This window comes from Mangifera indica, chromosome 9, assembly GCF_011075055.1.
Source record: "Mangifera indica cultivar Alphonso chromosome 9, CATAS_Mindica_2.1, whole genome shotgun sequence".
In the NCBI taxonomy this organism is placed as follows: Eukaryota; Viridiplantae; Streptophyta; class Magnoliopsida; order Sapindales; family Anacardiaceae; genus Mangifera; species Mangifera indica.
This window is the reverse complement of record NC_058145.1, coordinates 2441309-2467474: the sequence shown is the minus strand read 5'-3', so window position 1 is coordinate 2467474 and position 26166 is coordinate 2441309. Positions and strand designations below refer to the sequence as shown.

The following is a 26166-nucleotide window of genomic DNA, read 5'->3' as shown; positions in this document are numbered from 1 at the left end:
GAAAGAAAGCAATTTTGTGTTGTTTTCTTAATTTTTAAAGGGTAAGATGTGATGTGACGAGCATTGTCTCCAAGGATAATTTTTAATTGTATATAAACATGTACTTTTTTTTTAAGACTATTTATACCATTAATGAGCATGATTTATGTACTAATATATAATATATAATCTTAAAGTATTATCTTATTTAAAAATCATTAAATATAATTACTCTAAAATATTAATACCATCAAAGCGATTTTCAGTTCAGAAGCTGCGTGCAATGCAAAGAACAGGGTATAGGAGGAAAGAAATAAAACTGTTGCTTTCATACACAACTTCTGAATCAGGAACCGCTTTGACCGGTTGGACCACGGTTCAGACGCAAAATAACAGTTTGACCGTGGTCCAATCCGAAATTAACATTATAACGGTTTTATGTTAAACAGTAACCGACTATAATACCGATTCATGGTCTGATCCGATTTTGAAAACCTTGTCTTAAAGTGTGTTTGTTATGATAATTTAATTTTTATTACCGAAAATAAAATATTAGTATAAAAAATTTTATCTAAAAAATTATTAAATACAAATTATTAATATATCTATAATAAAAATATTCTAAAAACACCTTTAGTTGACAGGATTCAAAAATTATTTTAATACTTTATACATTATTATATTTAGTTTATTATATAATATTAATAATAAAAAATAAATTATCAAAAAAATCTTTAAATATGTTCAACTAACACCTCTTCAATATTTTTTTATTAAAACAGATTAAATAAAATAATTATTTATATTTATATATTTTAATTAAATATAACAATAATATTCTTTTAAATAATCTATTAATTTTTTAATTAAAAAATTACGCGAACAAAATGTACGGTAAAGTCCCGAACTCAACACCCTTGTAGAATTACAGCAAGACTACAAAGCCGAAACTACAAGCCACAAACAAGATAGTTCAAGTGCAACTGTGTTTCTTCTTCCTGTTCTGGATCCTTGGCTGGGTTTTCACTAAAGTACAAAAGTCTTTTTAAGAAAACATTCGAGATGGGTGACATCAAAGGAGATACAACCAAGAAGCAAACTCAACCGCAGCCGCAACAGCTCTCATCTTCTCCGAACAACCCACTTGAGGAGTCGACAGAAAAAGGGCAACTTCAACTTCAACAACCACCGCCTGTTGGGTTAGCCGGACCTCCGTTCATCTCTTCACCTCTTTATGTCCCAATTGGTGCGACTCCCACTCCGTTTGAACAACAATTTGATTCTGTGAATCCCAAGAGACAAAGATATAATAGTAGTCAATGGAAGCTTTTACCACCTTCATCTCAACAACAAAAACAAACAACTCAAATGGCCATGCTGAGCAAAGAATCAGCCCTATCGCCAACCACAAACCCTGCAAATCTACAAAATCAGGCTCAAGCTCACACAACTGTAGCTTCATCATCCGAAACAACCTCCTCTCCTCCACACTCTCCCATACCTTCTCTCTCTGCAGCCTCTGGTCAAGAGGCAAACAAACCAGAAGGTGAACGATTACAACCCCAGTTCAGAAAAGGAAAATATGTGAGCCCAGTTTGGAAACCAAACGAGATGTTGTGGCTGGCTAAGGCTTGGAAGTTTCAGTATCAAGGTGGATCAAACGGGTCTGGCTTATCTTCTAGAATTGATCAACCAGAGAGTGTCCACATCACTAGCAGCAGCGAGATGCCGGTTCAAGCAACAAGAGGAAAAACTAGAGCCGATAAAGATAGAGAAGTTGCGGAGTTCTTGCAAAGACATGGCGTCAACAGAGATGCTAAAACTGCCGGGACTAAGTGGGATAACATGCTGGGGGAATTTAGAAAAGTTTATGAGTGGGAAAGAGGTGGTGAACGAGAACGAGCTGGTAAGAGTTATTTTAGACTCTCTCCTTATGAGAGGAAGCAACACAGATTGCCAGCTTCTTTTGACGAAGAAGTCTTTGAAGAGTTATCTCAGTTCATGGGTTCTCGAATGAGAACGCCTCAGAGCAGAGAGGCTTCTGCTGTTGTTTCAGCTGATGATGCTAGCACAATTGTTGCTAGTACCAGAGTTCTTCCTCCCCTTCCTTTCAAAGAAGATGACATCTCGCTCTCCGGTATTTTTTTTATAAATTTCCTTATTATGATTTTTTTTAACCTTGTTTTGTTCTCTCTAACCAGAATTTTTTTTCCTTAGCGAGAGCAAAGCAACTAGTGATGACAAGTGGAACTGAAGCTTTCTTTCATGGTGGTAGAGGGAGTTTGCTAGGGTTTGAGTCTCCAATAGACATGGGTAATATTCCTACTTCATCTTCGTCCTCCAAGGAACTTCGAAGAATTGGGAAAATAAGAATGACTTGGGAGGAATCAGTGAGTTTGTGGGCTGAAGAAGGAGAGCACCACAAAGGTAGAATCAGACTTCAAGGATCTAGCTTTCTTAATGCAGATGAGCTTACTTTCATTGATGAGACAATGGTTGCTTGCAACATGGAAGCATTCGAAGATGGTTCTCTTAGAGGTTATTCTGTAGATAGATTTCTTCCCGGACAACAAGTCAAAGTCTTCGGCAGAAGAAAGTTTTCCTCACCTTCTGCTTCGGGTACAAATACGTTCGTTATCCTATTTTGTTGAGTCTAGGAATCTTTATCTTTCACATTCTCTCTCTAATTTTGTGACAGGTTTCATTGAAAGAGTTCAGCTTCCGCTCGCAGAACACTCCATCAGATGTAAGTCTTATGTTTTAACAGTTTTAATATACAAGCAATGTACTGTGGCCGTCTTCATCATACCTACGTGAGAAGAGTGATATATACACGTTCTTGTGGTTTTCTTTCATTTAGCAATTCCTCCATCTCCATGGGAGCATCAAGACCCAACTGACTACTACGTGGGCTGCCTGCGAGTTCCACCAACAACACTACCGACCTTGTTCGAGCTTTCATGGCATTTACAAGAACCACCACCAGAGGAATTACGTTTCCCCCTTCGAAAAGATGTCTATAGAGACTTACCACAAGGCAAAGAGCTTTTCTTCTGTGCTTCAGCTGAATTATTAGATTGTAGGGCTATTACATATGATATTTTAAGCCCACTTATACGAAATAACTCCAGCCTCAGTGTGGGCACTGCGACTAGCAGAGACTCTTTCATTGGCCTTTGGGATGATTGTATTAATAGGGTTGTGTCAAAGTTTTGTTCTGTTGAAATGGTTTGTGTACGAAAACCTTCTTCGTCATCAGCTGAACCATTGCAGGATCAGTGGCCAAACTTGACAGGTTTTCTTAGAAATTATTGTTTATGGCGAGGAGAAGAAGCTGATCAATTACGAGAAGCTCAGCTTGACCCCTCATCTTCAGTCGTTGAGAAGCTATTATGGACTTTCACGGATCTCCCTTACATACTTGGTTACTATGCAGTTGGCTACATCGTAACCTTCTGTGCCTTGAGCCGATCACAAGACCGAATCATTAGAACTGATTTATACTCACTAGACCTCTCTTCACCCGTTGAGAGACTAAAAGCCCTCATCCCATGTTATAGAATCGCAGGCCTCTTGCAATTGCTAGCTGATCGCTGCGTAAACAGCAACAATGGATGCAATTACAAGCAATATCCTTACAGTGATTTTGAAAGAATCGATATGGGCGATGGAAATGTCATTGAAGTGACACCAAACACAGTAACAAGATTTTTCTCAAGCAAGAGAAAATGGGCAGCGGTGAAAGAAACATACGATTTCCTAGACCACCGGATTCCACATGCCGAGAGCATGTACCGGTCCTCGGAGAAAGATTTGGCATTAGTGTTTAAGCCTAGAGGATGCAAATTTAAGCCCACAAATTGTGACCAACTCGTCGAGGCGCTCAAGTATGTGACCAAAGCCTTGGTTGCATTACATGACTTATCTTTTATGCACAGGGACCTGAGTTGGGACAAAGTAATGAGAAAAACCGATAGAGAAAACGAGTGGTTCGTTTGTGGGTTCGACGAGGCGGTGGGGGCACCACAGATGTACCCACATGGGGCGGTGGGAGTGGAGGCACGTGGGAGACACGCTCCGGAAATGGGGAGAGGATTGCATGGAGTGAAGGTTGACGTTTGGGGCGTGGGACACTTGGTGAAAACCTGTGGACTTAGCAATGTGCCTAAAACGCTTAGAGAGTTGCAAAACAGATGTTTGGAGCAGAACCCGGAGCTGCGAATAACCGCCGCCGACTGCTACCACCACCTGCTTCAGATGCAGTCGTCTCTGTCAGCCACCTCCACTGCGCCTTATTGAAATGACTGATAAATATTGATATATAGATATAGAGAAAAACATTTATATAATATTGATATTAGATTGCAGTTTTAATACCTTAGAATTTAAGGAGGGATGCAGGATTATGCGATTGATTTTGAAGGTTAAAAGAAATGGCGGCTGCTGCTGATGGGCGGCGTCTTGGGTTTGCAAAGTACAATAGTTAGTGTCTGTGTGTCACATTAAATTAATTCAAAAGTCACTGACATGTAACAGTATTTTTCTTCCAAGTTATTGTTTGGTAGATATGCACGTTTACTGTGTCGTGACAGCAGCTTTTTATTGTTTATTGATGATGGGTAGCTTTAGTGCATGTTGCACCGACTATGTTTATTGATGTTTTCTTTTTATTATTATTATAATTATTAACGAGAATATTAATTAAAATAGATAAAAAAAATTTTGTTTAAATATTTTTAGGTAAACGTATAACAGTTTTATTTTTATAAATAAATTTTTTTGTAACTCTAAAAATATCTTCTGACTTATTATTTCATTTTCAATCATTCTGTATGTGGAATGTTAAGAGTCGTATAGAATGCATGAGTGTGTAGGTGCGTGAGAAGTGCGAGAGTGCGCGAAGTACGTGCAGAGTGCACACACCCTCGCACTGCATGCACTATGTTTTGTTTTTTTATATATATAATTAAATAATATAATATTTAAAATATATATATAATAATATAATATATATTTAAAAATTATTATTATTATTTATATATATATTATATTAAATATTATAATATTTAATATAATATATATGAATAATAATAATAATTTTTAAATATATATTATATTATTATATATATTTTTTTATATTTTTTTAAATATTATATATATATATATATATATATATATATATATATATATATATAAAAGAAACAGTGCAGAGTGCACGCATTGACGCACTATATTTTGTTTTATATATATATAATTAAATAATATAATATAATATTTAAAATATATAATATAATATATATTATATTATAATATTTAATATATATTTATTATATTATTTAAATATTATATTATTTAATATATATATATATGAGGGTGCGCGCATTCATACGTATCGCGAGCACCGCACGCACCCACGCACTCCGCACGCACCCTGTGTGACACTTACAGGGTTGGGAGGGTATTTTTGGAATTACAAATAAATTTGTTTATAAAAGTAAAATGACTGTAGGTTTGCCTAAAAAGGTTTAAGCGGATAAAATTTTGCCTATTTTAATTAATATCCCTATGTTAAATTCATTTATTTCTTTTTGTTAGTATTCTATCAGAAAAAATGATATGTATTATAGAATATGTTAAATTAATATAATATAATAAATATATTTTATGATATAATAAATATTTTATATTACGATATATATTGTTTATCGGAATAATATATTTTAAAAAAATAATTATATAACAAAAGTGTATATAAAAAGTTTTAAGTTTTTTAAAATATTTATAATATTTTTTAAAATGATGTCTGCTAATTTGATTTTTTTATTATTTTATTTTTTAAAAGTTATATCATACGATACGATATATAATATAAAAAATTATGTTTTTGATATACAATATGATACACAATTTGAGTATTTTCAATATACAATATGATACATGATTTGACTATTTCAACGGAGATCTCTTCAATTTCTTGTTCTTTCTTCTTGTTGTGTTGAAATTCGTTTCTTGGAGGACGTTGTTACGGCATCAAAGCCATAGATAGACGTCTGAAATGGTTGATCAATCATCTTTGCCCTGTACGCTTGAGCAGAATACTTAAGGTATCTTTGCAACTTTTACTAAAACAGACTAATACTATGCAAATCTCTATGGGAGTCACTTCAAACTTGTTTTATCTCTGAGTCAAAGATCCGGGTGATGCAATTGAAAACTACTCACAAACCTTGAAAAAAGGGTCATTGAGTGTACATGAATACATTAGGCATATGATGGAGGTGTTTGACGTCCTGGTTAGAAGTGGAGAGGATATGAGTGAAGAAGAGTTGATAAATTTGGTGATTAATGGTCTAGGACCAGGATTTGATCCAGTCATGGCTCTCATACTGGATAAGCTAGATTCAATGGGTCGAGAAAGTTAATTTGGCTGATGTTAAGTCTCTATTGCAAAGGTATGAACAAAGGATTAATAATAGTCAAGGGTATCTGTTTGATATGTACAAGGGGGAATGACAACTGTAGCAAATGGAGTGAGGAACCATCCTATGACCCAGCCTGTGAGATATTGATCAAACAATTTTGGTAAAAGTGTATCTGTCATGGGATTATATAGTACTATGAGTGTAAATGATAAAAGTGTGAATGAGAAGTATGAAACTCCAGAAATCATAGATACTGGAATTCATGAGATAGATCAAAGAGTGGCTAGGAACAATTTTGTAGGATGTAATCAAGCTGGAAGAGGAAGAGGCAGAAAATTTTGCCAAACCTAGAATAATATGTCAACTTTGTGGGAAGGCAAGTCATGTAGCTATGAAATGTTACCATAGATTTAATATCACCTCCATTGATAACTCTCAAAGTCATGGTGTTGAACCAGCAGTTCATGAGTCAGTCAGAGGCCAATTTCCATCTAGACAGGTTCATAAGCCTTGTATATCAAAGTCTTATCCCATTGGACAGACTAATGAAACATAAAATCCCTCAGCTAAGATACTATACCATTTACATAACCATAAATTAGCACCCTTTTATACTTTACCCAATCCAAACACTACTAATTTTGCTCAACAAACATCTCACACTTCCGTAGCCAATCCTTTAATTGTTGCAAATACTAGTTGGTACATGGATTCAGGAGCTACTGACCATGTTATCTCTAGTATGAACCCACTTTATGTAAAATCAACCTATAGGGGTAAGCAACAACTCTAAGTAGGCAATGTAGAATGTCTAGACATGCCTCACACGGGTACAAAATCTCTACCTTCTTATTTTCAAATAAGTTTTTACATCTAAAAAATATTTTTTGTGATCCTAAAATCACAAAAAAACACTTACTCAGCAAATCTAAACTCACACAAGATAATAATGTCATAGTCAAATTTGATTCTAAACGTTATCTTGTGAAGGACAAAGACTCCAAGACAATTCTACTCCAAAGGATACTTAGGAATGGACTTTATCAGTTTTATGCTCCAGTCAGTTTCATATCAAGTGTTGTTTTGCAATCTTTTGCATGTAAATATCCTTTTGCAAATAAGTTTCCAGTTTTAAATGTTTCTAACTGTAATTTCTAAAGATACAATGCAAGAAAAGGTTTTTTTTCATAGCTCTAAAGTTGATGATTTTGCTTGGCACAAGAGACTAGGATATCCTAGGACTCAAGTGCTCAAATTGTTGCGTAGAGACTTGAATCTGGAATTGTCAATAAAGAAATTGTTTGTTCTGACTGCTTGCATGGAAAACATAAGCAAATAATTTTCCTATTTCGTTGTCAAAAACATTTGCCCCTTTAGAATTGGTGTATAGGAACCAGCCCCTATTAGTACAAGTGAAGGGTTCAGATAATATGTATTTTGTCTTGATGACTATACTAGAACTAAGTCTGAAGCTAAAGAAGTTTTCATTAAAAATCACAAATTAGTTGAAAATCAGTTCATAGGAGAATAAAAATGTTTCATAGTGATTAGGATGGAGAATTGATAAGCTTTGTTCTATATTTAAAAGAGCATAACATAGATTTTAGATATCCTTACCCTCATACTCATCGATAGAATGGGAAAACTTAGAGAAAACATACGCATGTAGTGGAGATGGGTCTAGTTTTACTCTCACAAGCAAGAATGCCTATTAATTTTTGGTGGGAAGTTTTTCAGGCTTCAGTCTTTCTTATAAACAGATTACCTACACTTGTTCTTAATTAGAAATCATCTTTTCAAATGCTTTTTGGACATAAGCCGAATTATATGTTTTTAAAGGTCTTTGGATGTGCACGTTATCATTTTCTTGGATCTTACAATAGGCATAAAACTGATTTTCATTCACAAAGGTGTGTAGTTTTAGGATACATTCCAATTCATAAAGGGTATATATGTTTCAAGTTCATTTGGGAGGGTGTACATTTCAACAAGTGTTAGATTTCAGCATGTGCCAGTCCTAACATTCAACAGGTTTTATTTCTAAATAGTCAGTTTACATTAGAGCAACAATGTCCTGATAGAGTCATACTTGATTGCTCCTCATCATATTCTCTCGTTAAAAATTCACATCTAGAATTTCTCAATTTATCTCCAGTACCTTCTAAAAAAGTCACAATAGTTCAACAGTCTGTACCTAGACCTTCATTACTTCTTAAATCTCACACAGATGGTCCTTGTCCACCGTTTGTCTCTACCTCAGTTGATAACATTCATATCTCTTTATAAACCATCAGTCTTAATGATACTTATTCCACTGTCCACTTAAAGGAGATGTTGCCTCTGTCTGAAGATACGTCAATACATAAAAATTCTTTAGCAATAAAGCTTGTTGATAACAATAACCTATCCCAGCAACTTGATACAATTCCTAAAAAAACTTCAACACTATCTGATCAGCCTGTCATACCAAAACAGCCCATAATTCGCCATCATGATTCAGAAAAACCTATATCAGGTCAGGCTGCCGTATCCGATCTTCAACACATCACACTTGACCAAACCAGTAATTCTTTTCATATTATGATTACCATATCTAAAACTGGTCAAGTAAAAATTTTTTTTGTTGGTGTATGTTGATGACAGACTCCTATTAGGTACAGATGCTCAGTTCAATAATAATCTAGTTTTAGAATTGGATACTCAATTCTCTTTGAAAAGATTTGGTGAACTGAGTTATTTTTTGGGATTTGAGACTGTAAGGTTAGAGGCAGGGTTGATCCTAAGTCAATCTAAGTATGCTTCAGACTTATCAAGGCAAGAATGCACGCATAAAGCCAATGTAGTCAACACTCATTTATTAGCACCGTTGTAAAGCTGGCATTTTCTTTAAGTGTTTAAATATATTTTAATAAATGCAAAGAACTATTTCCCATTTTAAATTTTAATGTAAAAATAAATATATATTTATGAAATTTAAAAAATTTAAATACTTATTTATGATTCAACTATTATTAAATTTTTTTTGTTAGGATAAAGAGTAAAATCGTCATTTTATTAATAATATTAAAATATATATAATTATTTTATTTTCTTTTTGGGTTTGAAAACTCGTATTTCTCCAAAGCCTTAACTTTAAAAAGTAACTTACCCCTTCCAAAATCATAAGGTTTGTTGTAAACTTCAACGATGGCGATAGCAACAGTGGAGACCAATTGATTCTAACGTCGATCGACTTTGTATGTATCTCCCTTTATTGTTGTTGCTAACACTAGACGAAATTTGACAAAACCCAAAGATAAAGAGGCATCATCAAATTGATTTCAGATGACGAGAATTTGTCGTGTTTGTGGCTAAAGAATGGGTCTTCGTCAACAGTTTTCTAGATCGAAAGCTAAATCGACAAAAAACAAGACGGATTCTCATCATCCGAAGTTGATTTAATAAAGTCTCTTCATCTTCGGGCTTCGTCACTGTCAAAGCTTCATCACCTTTGTTTGGTATTGTTGGCGCCAGTAGAGGAAGACACACTGAAGACCAATTGACATCAAAAATAATTGACTGTCATCGTTATTGCATCAGAATTTGTAGCAAACCATAAGGATTTTTTAGGAGGGGGAAGTTACTTTTTAAAGTTAAGGTTGAGGGTGAAATATGAGTTTTTATAAACTTAAAAAAAAAATGAGATAAAAATATTTTTTTTAATATTATTGATAAAATAACAATTTTGTTTTTAACATTAATAAAAAATTTTAACAATAGTTAATCTATAGATAATATTTAAATTTTTTAAATCTTATAAATATATATTTGTTTTTGCATTAAAACTTATGAAAAATACTCTCTTAGCCTTTTATTAATTATATATATTAATTAGATATATTAAATGAATGTTTAATTGATCATGATCATCGTAAATAAAGATAAATTGACTATTTTCTAATGTTTGACGGCACATCAAATTTACATATTTTGGTTTCGAAAACCAAAATTTTAATTGTAATTCATTTCCATTAATAAGTTCTATTTAATTAAATTAAAAGTAATTTTTTTAATTAGAATTATAAAATTATTATTAATATTTAATATAAATATTAAAAATTATATATATTATTACCAGTTTAAAAATTTAATCCTCATACCCTTAAAAAATTATTAAAACTCCAACCAGTTTTTAAATAATATATTTTGTTTAGTTTTTTTTTTTTTAAACTATTACTTGTAAAACTCTTAAGAAACATAATAAAATTTTTAAAGTTTAAAACACCCCCAAACTTTTTTGAGTATTCAAAACCCTTAAAAATTTAATTAACATTATTAAAATTTTTAAAAATTACATGTCACCTACAAACATTCGGTATTTTGAAAAGAAAATTATAATAGAATTTTTATGCAAAATGATATTTTTGTCTCTTTATTTAACAAAATTCATTATTGAAAATAGATGACATGTGAGAATCTTATTTTTTGAAACTTAATACGTGAAAACTTGTCATTTCATCAAACCTTGGGTGAACAATAGTCGTTTGACCTAAAATGAAAGCTAACAAATTTAATTTCTTGCTCGCCTTTAGAGAGAACAAAGTTTAATTCCAAAATCTCACCCATTCGTAGACAATGTTTTTAGATTTTTTAAAATATAAGTTTCTAATTTAATTCATATTTCTATATTGTAAAATTTTTCATTATTTTTATTAATTTAATTGAAACTTTATTCATAAATATTAGAATATTTGTTTAATCTTGAGCAAGGTGGTACCTGACTTGACTCGATTAACTTTCGTTTCAGCTTGCCAAGTTGATAAGATCTTGATTTGAGCTCGAGCCTGAGATAGATTTAGTTGACTTGAACTCATCTAAAAAATTTATATTTTAACTTTCCAAATTGTATATTTATATTTAAATTTTATAATTTAATATATATTTATCAATTACTCTTCTACCTTCAAAATAATGAAAATATATTTTACTGGGGTAAGTGTCAGATTTAACACTTAAGAGTTTATTAATATTTTATTCAAATCAAATTATTAGCTCGCAAGCCCTCCAAATCAATCATCCTCACACTTGAGCTCAATTTGAGTTAGTCAAGTTGAGTCGGAGCTACTCTCAAGTAGCTCAACTGAACTTATACACCTAATTTGGTAACCAAATCTCACCCAAAAGATAGTAAAAAAGAGGATTAAAAGAGATAAGCTTTTGTTATTTTTTTAAGTTTTGAAATTCAAACTATTGAGTCAAATTTGGTGGCATTCTTGTTATTCTATTTTTTGAATTTGATAAATATGGAAAGAAAAAAGGCATTTCCCTTAATATACGCTTTTACTATACATTTATAGCGAGTGATGACCCCTAATTATTTCATTTTTATAAAATTATTGTTTTATTCTTAAAAGAATAAAACAATAATTTATTTGAATCATAGCAAAAACACATAATCTCTTGTGATTCGATCGAATCACACTTTTTTAATGTGATTTTACCAACCATATAATGTTGTTTGGTGGTCAGAATCACATTGAAAGTGCGACTTTGCCATATTGAACCTCATTTGGTATAATTTTAGTTAAATCACACATTTTCAAATGTAATTGCATTCAAATTGTAACTAAAAATGTATAATTCTGACAAACAAAATTGCATAAGACAAAGAAATTTCAATACAGCAATTATCACAATTGCGCCAAGAATGTGCAGTCTAACATAATTACACCTTTGGGTGCAATTCTAGCCGCCAAAATTAGACTTTTCTAATTAAAATAAAATCATATACGTTTGGTGCGGTTTAGTGTCCTGATAATAAAAAATTGTATTTGTTTTTATTCTTTTACAAATTTTGTGAAGGGAAAGGACAAAATGGTAATTTTTCGTACGACCATTATATTTTTTCCAACCGAGTCGAGTTTTAGATTGTATTTATAGTTTTTGCATTTACGGGGTTGGCATTGTAGTTTCATCAAACCTTGGGCGGCGAGAATTCGTCTATTTGTACAACGTTCGACTAATCCTAATTCAGATCTTGAAGTTAATTTGTACTATGTTACCTGGATTCGTTCTATAACGACAGAAAGAGTTGACTTATGAATTTCTTAAGTTTTAAAAAACGCACCCAATTAAATTTTGAAAGTTTTTTACGTTTCTAGTTCCGTTGAGATCCACGCGGCTGCATCAATGATTACATAATTACAAATCTATAGCTGTCAACCATCTAATCCGATAAAAATTTTAATTAGGTTAAGAAGAAGAATATTATTTAATTAAAAAACTAAAATTTTATTATTTCAACTTCTCTTAATTTGAAAATATTATAAATTTTTACCTAAAATTTTAAAAAAAATATATTTTCCAAAGTTTATAAACAATCTTTGTTGTCTTCACTTGTGTTAGCTTTTTCTTCCAGTTTAATTCTTTATGTCGATTACATACTAACCATCGATGAAACCTATTTCCTTTGACAAAGACAAAATTATATTTGTCTCAAATGAAAATGATTTTTTCTTCTTTTGAGACGAAAACCACAGTCAGAGATCTCAAACAACCACATCGTCTTCGTCTAAGACATTTGATAATTGTCTTCGTATGAAATAAAAACACTCTGACGAAGATGATTTTGTCTTTGTAAAAGAAAATAAGTTTTATTTGTGATTGAAATATGATTGACGGGAAGATTGAAGTCAAAAGGGTAAGCCAACGAGGTCGGAAATTGCAATCCTCAATGATGGTTTGTAAACTCTAAAGAAAAAATTTTGATTTTTCAAAGTTCAAGTAGAGGGAGGGGGGAGATTGTGAGTTTTCAAATTGAGAAGGGTAAAATAAGAAAACTTTAGTTTTTTAAAATTTTTTATTAAATAATAATTTTACTTATAACCATAACTGAGATATTAAATGAGTGAGTAAGAGTTATTATTTTTCAAACTCACTTTGAGAATATACCTAAACTTGGATAAAAAATAGTCCTTCAGCTGTGTATATATATATATATATATATATATATATATATGAAAGCTCTACCATTGAATATGTAAACCCCATATTCAAGAACAACTTATTTAAAATGGCAGCTGAAACTACCTCAACATCTCCGACCATTGATCCCTACCAATTCCTTCCTTTCTCCCGCAGTCCTGACGGCACTGTCACTCGCAATAACAACATAATTTTCTTGAAGCCCATAGCCGGTGAAGACCTTGATCCTCGAGTTTTTTTCAAAGACGTCCCCATTAACAGTTCAAACAACACCTGGATTCGCATATTTCTTCCCCGTGAAGCAATCGATTCTTCCTCCACCAGAAAGCTTCCTCTCATTGTTTACTATCACGGCGGAGGCTTCGTTCTGGGAAGTGTTAATGACAGTATTTTCCACGAATTTTGCTCAAACGTGGCGCTTGAATATCCTGCTGTAGTTGTCTCCGTCCAGTACAGGCTTGCCCCGGAGTACCGTCTTCCAGCGGCGTATGATGACTCCATGGAAGCATTAAACTGGATCAAAACTACCCAAGACGAGCTGTTAACAAAACACGCTGATTTCTCTTCATGTTTCTTAATGGGGCCAAGCGCAGGTGCGAACTTGGCGTATCATATAGGACTGCGTGTAGCAGCACAAGTTGAAGACCTTTTGCCATTTAAGATCAAAGGGCTGATACTGCAGCAACCCTTCATCGGCGGGGTGAAGAGGACGGAGTCTGAGCTAAGGTTGATGAATAATCAAAATTTTCCGGTTTGCCTTTGTGATTTAATATGGGAATTATCATTGCCACACGGTGCTGACCGTGATCATGAGTATTGCAATCTAACGATGGGTGGTGGATCGGATTTGTTAGATCGAATTAAGCAACATGGATGGAAGGTGTTGATCACGGCGACTACAGGGGACCCAATGATTGATCGTCAGATTGAGATGGTGAAGATGATGGAGCAAAAGGGGTTACAGGTAAAAAGTCATTTTGATGAAGGAGGTTATCATGGAATTGATCTTCGTGAACCTGAAAAACGTACGGCCATACCTGTTATCATGAAAGATTTCGTAACTTCAGCCATGGCTCAGCAGTGAGTCAAGGATCTTGTTGCTTAATTAGGGACTTGTCATGTTCGCTTTCAATAAAAATAAAATATTTTTAGGTCTTGCCTGGAGTAACGTTTCCGGCACTGTTGAGTCTTCAACGATTCAAGAGTCAAACTATTATGGGAAATTGAAAATTTTAATCTTTTTCTTTTTATCGTGCATATATACTACCCATTTTAAAGTTTATATAAATATATCATAATAGTAATTTATTTTTTTAAAATACTCCTCTTTAATCTTTTATGCAAAAAATCACTTTTTCTTTGCAACTTTCTGTACAACTTCCTCTCTCAACTGAGGAAGGAATCATTGCAACATTAAAAAGATAAAATAAAATATTAATAAAAAAAGACATGTGATTAAACAATAAAATCTATTATAAAATATTCAATTTGAACATAAGAGAGAGATGAAAATAAAATAAATATAATATATTCATGTTTAATTAAAAAAAAAACTGGAAAAAAAAAAAAGAAAAAGGGTTGGCTATTAAAAAGGTTGGCGGCCAACCTTTTAAAAAATAAAAAGAAGACGCCAACCCTTCTAAAATAAAAATTGTTGGTGTTGGCGTTAACGTCACGTCAACCCTTTAATTTTTTCCAACCTCTTAAATTTTTACCGTCAACCCTCTCTTTTAAATCTTTTTAGTCAAAATTAATTTTTTAATAATTTTTTTATTTTTAAAATTATTATACTAATAATTCTCTGTAAGATTTTTCTACAATAAAAATTATTCTCTTATGCGTCTGTAATAAAAATTATTCTCTCGTACTTTTGCAAAATTTTCTCTGCAAGATTCTGTAATTCATTTTTGTTTTGATTCTTCAAATATATATATATATATATATATATATATATATATATATATATATATATATATATATATATATATATTGATGTATTCTTTGCATATTTAACATCAAGTACACATAAATATAAATTTTGTTTTAAATATTGATGCTAAATATTTATATATTTTCTCTCTCTACAGTGTATTAAAAGTAAGTAATACTGAAAATTTAGTTTTAGTTTTTCAAGGTTGAAGATAAGGGTAATTTACGCATCATATCCTATAAAATGATAAAAATATTTAAAATATAAAAAATATGATATAAATATATATGTAGACCCAAATACGGGTAAAAATTTCAATTTCCCAAGTATTATTAGTGAGATCCAATAATAAGGCGCTTCCTGTTGTAATTTCCTTCGTAAATTTTATTCAATAATATTGTATGAGTTTTGTTGACGTTTTCTAGACATGGCGAACAGGCCAGGTGGCACGGCTTGACTTGATGGAAAAAACATACCCCTGGTCATAATTTTATGCACCGTGTCAAACATGGCCCGTGGACCAAGTTTGGACAAATATCATGAAATTCAGTTCCACACAATCCGTTTCCGTGTCTGATGTTTTCTATTATATAATTTAATTTGCATGTAATTTACATGAGTAATTCAAATCTATATTTTTGCCAAAGGCCAAATAATTTATTCCCACCCAAGTTTTAGTATAAATCTAAACTCATTCTGGTTAACTTATAAAAACTTAAATACTATTTATTTATTAATTTTAATTGTTACAATTAAGAATAAAATCATTACTTAGTTTTAAAAAATTAAAAAAATTAAAACTTTATCACATTTTCTCTCTTAGATTAAAAAACAAATAAATTTTTTCTTATCTAAGTTTAAAAAGTGATAATTTAGTCTTTAGGGTTTCTCTTTTACTTTCCTTATGCGGTGTCAGTCAACTTTCTTCTTCTGTCATGAATGACCACCGATATCAATTGTAACTTTTTCTATCGTGAACAACCATCAAAATAGGCCAAAATGGCCTGATTTTGCACGTGGAGCTTCTTAAAACGACGACGAATTGTGACGAAGATCGACATAAAATGTTGATCTTAGACACCCTTGGTCTTTGGGAAACTTAGATTGGCATCTCCCGAAGATCGACATTTCTTGCCAATCTTCATCACGATTTGTTATCGTTTTAGGAAGCTCCATGCCCAAAAATTTGATCATTTCAATCAAATTTTCAATGGTTTCATGCTTGGAAACCATTGGGGAGGGAGGGAAAATGTCATCGAAGAGAAACGTTGGCAAGAACAATCATTAGAAAGATGGAATAAAATTTTGAAGTGTAAGTATAATATTTCAAAGTCTGAAAAAGGTAATTATTCATTCTAAAATATAACACCTTAAAAATCATATATAATTGAGGTGATTAGTTTTTAAAAATTAAACTAGGGGGAAATTGATTAGTTTTTAAAATTAAGAGGGAAAAAGAAATAACTTTTTCTTTGTTAAAATAAAAATCTTTAAATGACGTTTTTACTTCTGATTGTAATAGTTAAAACTAATAAACAAGTAAGTATTTAGGTTTTTAAAAGTTAGTAGAGGTGAGTGGGTTTACACTAAACCTTGGGTGGGACTCTTTATTTCACCTTTTCCAAATAACCTCACATTGTGTAAAAATGTAAAAAATTAAGTTATAATAATCTCCCCTTTCATTCTGTAAGAGCCCCTTGGCCGTTGCCTCTGGGTTTTGAAGAAAGGCTAATTTCTTGGCCCACAATGCCCAACTACAATTCCTTGCTACTGTGATATAGATGACAATTTTCAATACGATATATTAATATTTTATTTAAACCGAATTATTAGCTCGCCAACCCTCCAAATCGATCATCCTCACACTTGAGCTCAATTTGAGTTAGTCAAGTTGAGTCTAAGCTACTCTCAAGTAGCTTAACTGAACTTATACACCTAATTTGATAACCAAATCTCACCCAAAAGATAGTAAAAAAGAAGATTAAAAGAGGTAAGGTTTTGTTATTTTTTTAAGTTTTGAAATTCAAACTATTGAGTCAAATTTGGTGGCATTCTTGTTATTTTATTTTTTGAATTTGATAAATATGGAAAGAAAAAAGGCATTTCCCTTAATATACACGTTTACTATACATTTATAGCAAGTGATGACCCCTAATTATTTCATTTTTACAAAATTACCGTTTTATCCTTAAAAAGATCATTAATAATTTATTGGAATCATAACAAAAACACATGATTTTTTATGATTCGATCGAATCACATTTTTTTAATGTGATATTACCAACTATATAATGTTGTTTGGTGATCATAATCACATTAAAAGTGTGACTTTGCCATATTGAATCTCATTTGGTATAATTTCAGTCAAATCACAAATTTTTAAAAGACAATTGTATTCAAATTGTAACTAAAAATGTATAATTCTGACAAACAAAATTGCATAAGACAAAGAAATTTCAATATAGCAATTGTCACAATTGCGCCAAGAATGTGCAACTAACATAATTACACCTTTGGGTGCAATTCTAGCCGCCAAAATTAGACTTTTCTAATTAGAATAAAATCATATATGTTCGGTGCGGTTTAGTGCTCTGATAATAAAAAATTTTATTTGTTTTTATTCTATTACAAATTTTGAGAAGGGAAAGGACAAAATGGTAATTTGCCCTACTACCATTATAATTTTTTCCAACCGAGTCGAGTTTTAGATTGTATTTATAGTTCTTGCATTTAGCGGGTTGGAATAGTATTTCCTTCAAACCTTGGCGGAGAAAAATCTTTCTATGTTGTACAACGTTAGACTAATCCTAATTCAGATTTTGTACGTTCCTAATTCCGTCGAGGTCACGCTGCTGCAACAATGTTACATAATTACAAAACTATAGCTGTCAACCATCTATGCGGTAACAATTTTAGTTAAAATTAAGAGTAAATATATTATTTAATTAAAAAATTAAAATTTTATTATTTATACACCTCTTAGTTTGAAAATATTATAATTTTTTTATCTAAAATTTTAAAAAATCAAAATTTTTTTCCAAAGGTTTATAAACAACCTTCACTATCTTCAACTTTGTTAGCTTTTTCTTTCAATTTAATTTTTTCTGTCGATCGTATCTTAACTACCGACGAAACTTATTTTCTTCAACAAAGACAAAATTATCTTTATTAGATTATCTTTGTCTCGAACGAAGATGATTTCTTTTTCGTTTGAAACGAAGACCACAATCAAAGATCTCAAATGGTCACGTCGTTTTTGTCTGAGACCTCTAATAGTTATTTTCATCTGAAACGAAAACACTCCAATGAAGATTATTCATCTTTGTGGAAGAAAATATGTTTTATTGATGACTGAGATATGATTGACAGAGAGATTTAAGCCGGAAGGGCAAGCCAACGAGGTCGGAAATTGTCGTCTCCAATGACGGTTTGCAAACTCTAAAAGAAAAATTTTGATTTTTCAAACTTCAAATGAGGTGGGGGGAGGGGGGCGGGGGGGGAAGGGGGAGATTGTGAGATTTTTAAATTGAAAGGGGTAAAAAAGAAAACTTAAGTTACAATTTTTTATTAAATAATGATTTTATCTATAATCATAATTGAGATTTTAAACGGGTGAATAAGATTTTTTATTTTTCAAATTTTACAAATATGACTTTGATAACATACCTAAACTTGATAAGAAATAGCCCTTATATATATATATATAAAAGCTCTACCATTGAATATGTAAACCCCAGATTCAAGAACAACTTATTTAAAATGGCAGCTGAAACTACCTCAACATCTCCGACCATTGATCCCTACCAATTCATTCCTTTCTCCCGCAGTCCCGACGGCACTGTCACTCGCAATAACAACGAATATTTTTTGAAGCCCATAGCCGGTGAAGACCTCGATCCTCGAGTTTTTTTCAAAGACGTCCCCATCAACAGTTCAAACAACACCTGGATTCGCATATTTCTTCCCCGTGAAGCAATCGATTCTTCCTCCACCAGAAAGCTTCCTCTCATTGTTTACTATCACGGCGGAGGCTTCGTTCTGGGAAGTGTTGATGACAGTATTTTCCACGAATTTTGCTCAAACGTGGCGCTTGAATATCCTGCTGTAGTTGTCTCCGTCCAGTACAGGCTTGCCCCGGAGTACCGTCTTCCAGCGGCGTATGATGACTCCATGGAAGCATTAAACTGGATCAAAACTACCCAAGACGAGCTGTTAACAAAACACGCTGATTTCTCTTCATGTTTCTTAATGGGGATAAGCGCAGGTGCGAACTTGGCGTATCATATAGGACTGCGTGTAGCAGCACAAGTTGAAGACCTTTTGCCATTTAAGATCAAAGGGCTGATACTGCAGCAACCCTTCATCGGTGGGGTGAAGAGGACGGAGTCTGAGCTAAGGTTGATGAATAATCAAAATTTTCCGGTTTGCCTTAGTGATTTAATGTGGGAATTATCATTGCCCCACGGTGCTGACCGTGATCATGAGTATTGCAATCTAACGATGGGTGGTGGGTCGGATTTGTTAGATCGAATTAAGCAACATGGATGGAAGGTGTTGATCACGGCGACTACAGGGGACCCAATGATTGATCGTCAGATTGAGATGGTGAAGATGATGGAGCAAAAGGCGTTACAGGTAAAAAGTCATTATGATGAAGGAGGTTATCATGGAATTGATCTTCTTGAACCTGAAAAACGTACGGCCGTGCCTGTTATCATGAAAGATTTCGTAACTTCAGCCATGGCTCAGCAGTGAGTCAAGGATCTTGTTGCTTAACTAGGGATTTGTCATGTTCGCTTTCAATAAAAATAAAATATTTTTAGGTCTGGCCTAGAGTAACGTTTCCGGCACCGTTGAGTCTTCAACGATTCAGGAGTCAAAGTATTATTAGTGAGATCCAATAATAAGGCGCTTCCTGTTGTAATTTCCTTCGTAAATTTTATTTAATAATATTGTATGAGTTTTGTTGACGTTTCTAGACATGGCCAACAGGCCAGGTGGGACGGCTTGACTTGCTGGAAAAAACATACCCCTGGTCATAATTTTACGCACCGTGTCAAACATAGCCCGTGGACCAAGTTTAGGCAAATGTAATCAAATTCAGTTCCACACAATCCGTTTCCGTGTCTGATGTTTTCTATTATATAATTTAATTTGCATGTAATTTATCTAAGTAATTCAAATCTATATATTTTCCAAAGGCCAAATGATTTATTCCCACCCAAGTTTTAGTATAAATCTAAACTCATGCTGATTAACTTTTCATCTGTTAATTTTAATTATTATAATTAAGAATAAAATCGTTTGTTAGTTTTAAAAAATTAAAAAAAATAAAATTTTATCACATTTTTTTTTTTAGATTTAAAAACAAATAAATTTTTTCTTATCTAAGTTTAAAAAGTGACAATTTAACCCTTAGAGTTTCTTTTTTATTTTCCTTAATCGGTGACAGTCAACCTTCTTCTTCTGTCACAAATGACCACCGATACTAATTATAATTTTATCTATTGTGAACGACCACCAAGATAGGCCAAAATGACAAGATTTTGCATATGGAGCTTCTTAAAATGGCGACGAATTGTGATGAAGATTGGCATAAAACGTTGATCTTCGACACCCTTGGTCTTTGGGAAACTCAGATCGGGTTTTCCCAAAGATCGACATTTCTTGCCAATCTTCATCATAATTCGTTGTCGTTTTAGGAAGCTCCATGCTAAAAAATCTGATCATTTCAGTCAAATTTTTAATGGTTTCACGCCTGAAAACCATTGGGGAGAGAGGGGAGATGCCACTGAAGAGAAACACCGACAAGAACAATCATTAAAAAGATGGAATAAAGTTTTTGAGGTGTAAATATAATGTTTTAAAGTTTGAGAGGACAGTTATTCATTCTAAAATATAAAACCTTAAAAATCATATATGATGGAGGTAAAAAATTAGTTTTTTAAAATTGAGTTAAGGGGAAAGTAATTAGTTTTTAAAATTAAGGGGGAAAAAGAAATAACTTTTTCTTTGTTAAAATAAAAATCTTTAAATGACGATTTTATTTTTAACTGCAACAGTTAAAACTAATAGATGGGTGAATATTTAGTTCTTGAAAAGTTAGTAGGGGTGAGCGGGTTTACACTAAACCTTGGGTGGGAACGTTATGTTGCCTTTTCCTAATAACCTCATATTATGTAAAAATGTGAAAAATTAAGTTATAATAAATCTCCCCATTTCTGTTTGTAAGAGCCCCTTGGCCCTTGTCTCTGGGTTTCGAAGAAAGGCTCATTTCTTGGCCCACAAAATTTACTATGATATAGATAGAAAAATTGACAATTTTTAATACGATCTATTAACTTAATATAATACATACAAAAAAATCAAATTAAGTTAAGATTTTTTACAAAAAATTTATTTCGGATTAACTCGATATGACTCAAAACTAAATTGAATAGTATTAAAATTAATATGAAAATAACTCAAACAAACCCGAACTAACTCGAATGTTTAAAAAAATGTTACTTTATTAGAATTTGTAAAAGATAAATTTTAGAAATATTGAATAACAATATTAGTAATAGTTGAAATATTTACAAATTATATATAGTTATATTTTTATATAATTGTAATTGCTTATATTAATCTTGATTTTTATTTTATTATTCAGCAGTGCGAATGTAATTTTGGTTAATAAAATTATTAAAGTATTTTAAAAGTTTTTGTATATAATTTTAAAACCATTTGTAAATAAGAAAAAAATTTATATTATTTGTTTTATTAATAACAAGTTTGGATAATTTGGTGAAAAAATTAAAATGCTAAAAGCATTTAGGGGAATGAAAATAATAAATTATTTCAGGTTAATTTGGATTGTGTTAGGTCAATCTGAATATTAAATGATTATGTTAGGTTTGAAAAATTTTGATACAATTTTAATTCAGACTAAATTAGAGTTTAAGGTTTTTGACACGAAATTAAACTGATATGATACAAACATGTCCCAATGATGCAAACTGTCAGGTATAATAAATACTTAGATTTAAATTGAACTACTTAAATTTGAATCACAACTCAATTCAAATGAGCCAAGTTCAAACTAAAACCTACCACAAGCTAAAAATTGGACTTGTTTTAGTAAATAAGTCGAGTTTAAAGAGATTCGAACATTCAAATTCGAACTCAACTCACAACGAGTCCAAAGTCAAAATTTTTTTAAACAAGTTTGAGCATCAATTAAGTCAAGTTCGAACCTTGATTTATTCAATTAGTTAATCTCAAATTGGCCTTTTGAATTTAACTTGATTTCAACCTAGTTATTGTTCGGCCCTTACCCATATCGAATCCAATCCTATAGACAAACATAGGTGGAAATGAGCTAATTTTGCTCACCCAAGCGATAAGCACAATAAAAATTCTTCATGGTACGACATACAATCGTGCACTATATGGTTCGGTCCGATTGAAATCATTTTTTAAACCAAACTAAAAAAAATAGTTTGACAATATCTCAAACCAAACCAAACTGAAAAGTCTCGTTTCGGTTTGATTCAATTTATCATTTGAGCGTATTTTTGGGCCTTTCTGCGATTTTGTTAAATATGGTACATAATTAAACCCAAACCAAACGACATACTTAACCCTATTTCCACTTCAGAATTTCAAGATTGCAAAGAAATCTGTTTCGCCCAAGTAATAGTTTCAAAGCTGATAATGATCCTGCAGTGTCCAAACTGGAGTTCTATTGGGCCTACGACCCATTAAAGACCACTTACTTTTTTCCAGCTCAAGGGCACCTGTCTGGCTCGTTTTGCTTTAATGATATTTTATAAATGAAATACCCAAATTTTATCAGTTAATTGTTATAACTTGTTTTTTCTTGGATTTTCAAATCCAACGAAAAGTAATTAAATGTAAAACAATGTTATATACCTATACTTTAAATATTAAATTAAATATTTATATAATATATTATTATATAATTAAATTTTATTTTATTTTTAATTTAAAATTATTTAACCATAAATATTTGTTTATATATCTCTCATATATATATGTAGAGTTGTATTATATATCCAGATTATGTTCACATATATGGTAGGCAAATCGTATGTTATATTATATATCAAAAATCTAATTTTATATATTATATATTAAGTATTATATTATATGATATAATTTTTAAAATATAAAATAATAAAAAAATATAATTGATATGTTATCATTTTAAAAAATATCATAAATATTTATACAAATTTAAAATTTTATATATATATCTTTATTATATTATCATTTTTTTTAAATTATATCAATTTATATTAATAATATGTATCCTATCATATAATATAATATATTTTAAATATATATTATTTTTTATTTATATTATATTATAAAATATATATTATATACCATAAGATATTAAAAATTATATTCGCGTAACCAGCAACTCGGTCCATCCATTTTTCATGCAGTACATTACAGACAATATAATACACGTGTAAACCAAATGCTATTTAAGACATAAGTCACTAAGAATACGAAAAGACTTTTGTAGTGATGTACTATGTAGATTCCGCACCGAGTTCTCTTCTCTACATGTCTTGATTTGTGAAGACTTGTGTCGTTTTCTTCGTCAAGCTCTTAATATCAAACAAAAACCAAGTGGGGAAAGCGTCATCGCCATTTGTACTATGATAACGTGAGGATTTTCAGAAATTTAACTCCATTACAACTGAAGTGATTGATCATTATTTTATAATTATCTTTTAGGCAGAATTAGAGTTTTGAATTGGCTTTATTTGAGTTAAAAAATAAGCTTAAATTTAAATAAGTTTAGAATAAATTTGAGTTAGAGTTTTGTATGGGTATTCAATTTGTCAAATTTATAATCTTAAAAAGTCGAACAAATAGATTAAAATAATATTATTTTGATCAATATAAATCAAAATAGTATTATTTTAATAATTTTTTGTTAAACTATAAAATTAAGTTAAGTTCAAAACTTGACACTCAGACTTGAACTCGAGCCACACTTGAGCCTAACTCTCTTCAAATATGTTGAACTTAAACAACTTTGAGACGAGTTCAACTCTACTCAAGTTAAGACAAATTTGAGTTCGATTAAACTTGAATCTAAACCCAAGCAAACCATTATTAAAAAAGATTTTTTTTTTTTACATTATGTTTATTTAAATTTAATGATTAAAAGTTATTTTTTCTGTTTGTAAAATATATAAAATTTTAATAACTTGCCATACTAAATAACATGACAAAATGTGATTAGATAATTTTAAAGTAAAAAAATAAATAATCACATCATTAATTAATATAAATAAATTAATAAGATTTATTAGCACAGATATATATTTTTTTATTTAAATATTATACGAGTAATATTACTTATACCCTTAAAATACAAACAAATTATCCTTTGTTTTATTAACTTTAATATTTATAAATTACACCTCTATCTTCAAATGAAAAAGAAAAAATCAAAAGCCTACAATTAAAAAAAAAAAACTAAAATAATCTAGCTAATAGTTGTAATAACACGTTTCCAATGTAATTCCAACTAAAGCACATCATCTTAATGCGATTCTAACATTCACCGATGACATTTACGTTTGATGACTATTTTAATTTATAAATTTATTTTTATAATTATTAATCCTAAAATTAATATAAATTTATCATTAATATTCAAATTGATACTAATTATAAATGTATATAATCTTACTATAAATTTATTTTTATAAAATTTATTTTTGTAAATTTATGATAACATTTTATATTTTCTCTTAAAAATAAAATTTATTATATTCCATTTTTTTATTTTTTTCTAAAAATAAAATTGTGAGGGCAGAGTTTATCTTATTTATAAATATTTATAATAATTTGTAAAACGATCTAGATATAATTAGTTTCAACCACGTTAAAGGGGGTCATAACTAGCATTGTTTGTCGAAATATTTATGATATTGAAGATTTAGAGTTATCTCTTTTAACACTTTCATCATCAAACGTCTAATTTTTTTTAATTAAGTGTATAAATGATTTAATTTTAGGTATTATATTTACTCGAACTTTAAAATGAATTATGATAAGAGTAAATTGTTATTTCCACCCAAAGTTTGGGGAAACCACAAATTCTTATCCTTTAAATTTGTTAGAATATATTATATATATTTAGCTTATATGTTAAAATATATTCTGAATATATGGTTTCTATTATTTATTATTGTATATTGATTAGCCTGATTTTGTTTTCTTGTATAATATCTAGGACATATATAAATTCATGTATAATTTAGACAGTAATATGCACAAATTTTACGTCATTCAATTCTTTTAACATGATATCAGAGCATTAATATCATTTTGCACGTATCAATTTTTCAAACAACCTCTTATACCCTTAAAATTAGGGTTTCATAATTCTTCATAGTAGCCACTCCCTAGATTTGAGAACTATCATTTCACCCCCCATAAGAAAGGGAAATACTCTTCCCAGCCCTCTGGTTTTTTTTTTTCCTTTAGCAATGCTAGCTCAGTTTCCAATAAAGGTCGTGGGTTTCTTTTCATTGGTTCTCTCTTTTTTGTGGCACCATTCTCACTGCTTCCTTTAGTTTCCGACGACTATTCACCTTTTTTAGAAATTATTGGTGTTTTCCAAATTGTTTAGTTGTTTCAATTATTCCCCTCATTCCTAGCAACTGAAGAGTGCATTAGTGACTGCTTTCTCACCTTCTGATGACATAAGACTCTTTTTCGACTACAAAACACCTTTTTTCCAATGATGAAACACACCTTATAGATATCCAGTTTCAAGGTTTTTTTTTGCCATTGATGGGACCTCTTAGATGTCTAACGATCTACTTCTCTAGGGATTTC

At 31.1% G+C, this 26166-nt stretch overlaps 3 protein-coding genes across 3 annotated transcripts; all 3 read left to right on the top strand.

Moving 5' to 3' along the window:
* The first annotated feature begins 1041 nt into the window (after positions 1-1041).
* On the top strand, positions 1042-4573 carry LOC123225665. The gene is made up of 4 exons (XM_044649771.1): positions 1042-2116; positions 2197-2598; positions 2678-2725; positions 2840-4573. The coding sequence occupies exons 1-4, from the start codon at positions 1042-1044 to the stop codon at positions 4276-4278; spliced, it is 2964 nt and encodes a 987-aa protein (XP_044505706.1). The 3' UTR covers positions 4279-4573.
* Positions 4574-13411: 8838 nt separating this feature from the next.
* LOC123225429 (carboxylesterase 1-like) lies at positions 13412-14558 on the top strand. The gene has a single exon (XM_044649370.1). It carries the CDS (start codon positions 13453-13455, stop codon positions 14446-14448), a length of 996 nt encoding a protein of 331 aa, XP_044505305.1. The 5' UTR covers positions 13412-13452; the 3' UTR covers positions 14449-14558.
* Positions 14559-18993: 4435 nt separating this feature from the next.
* LOC123225368 (probable carboxylesterase 120) lies at positions 18994-20264 on the top strand. The gene has a single exon (XM_044649301.1). It carries the CDS (start codon positions 19054-19056, stop codon positions 20047-20049), a length of 996 nt encoding a protein of 331 aa, XP_044505236.1. The 5' UTR covers positions 18994-19053; the 3' UTR covers positions 20050-20264.
* The last annotated feature ends 5902 nt before the right edge of the window (positions 20265-26166 follow it).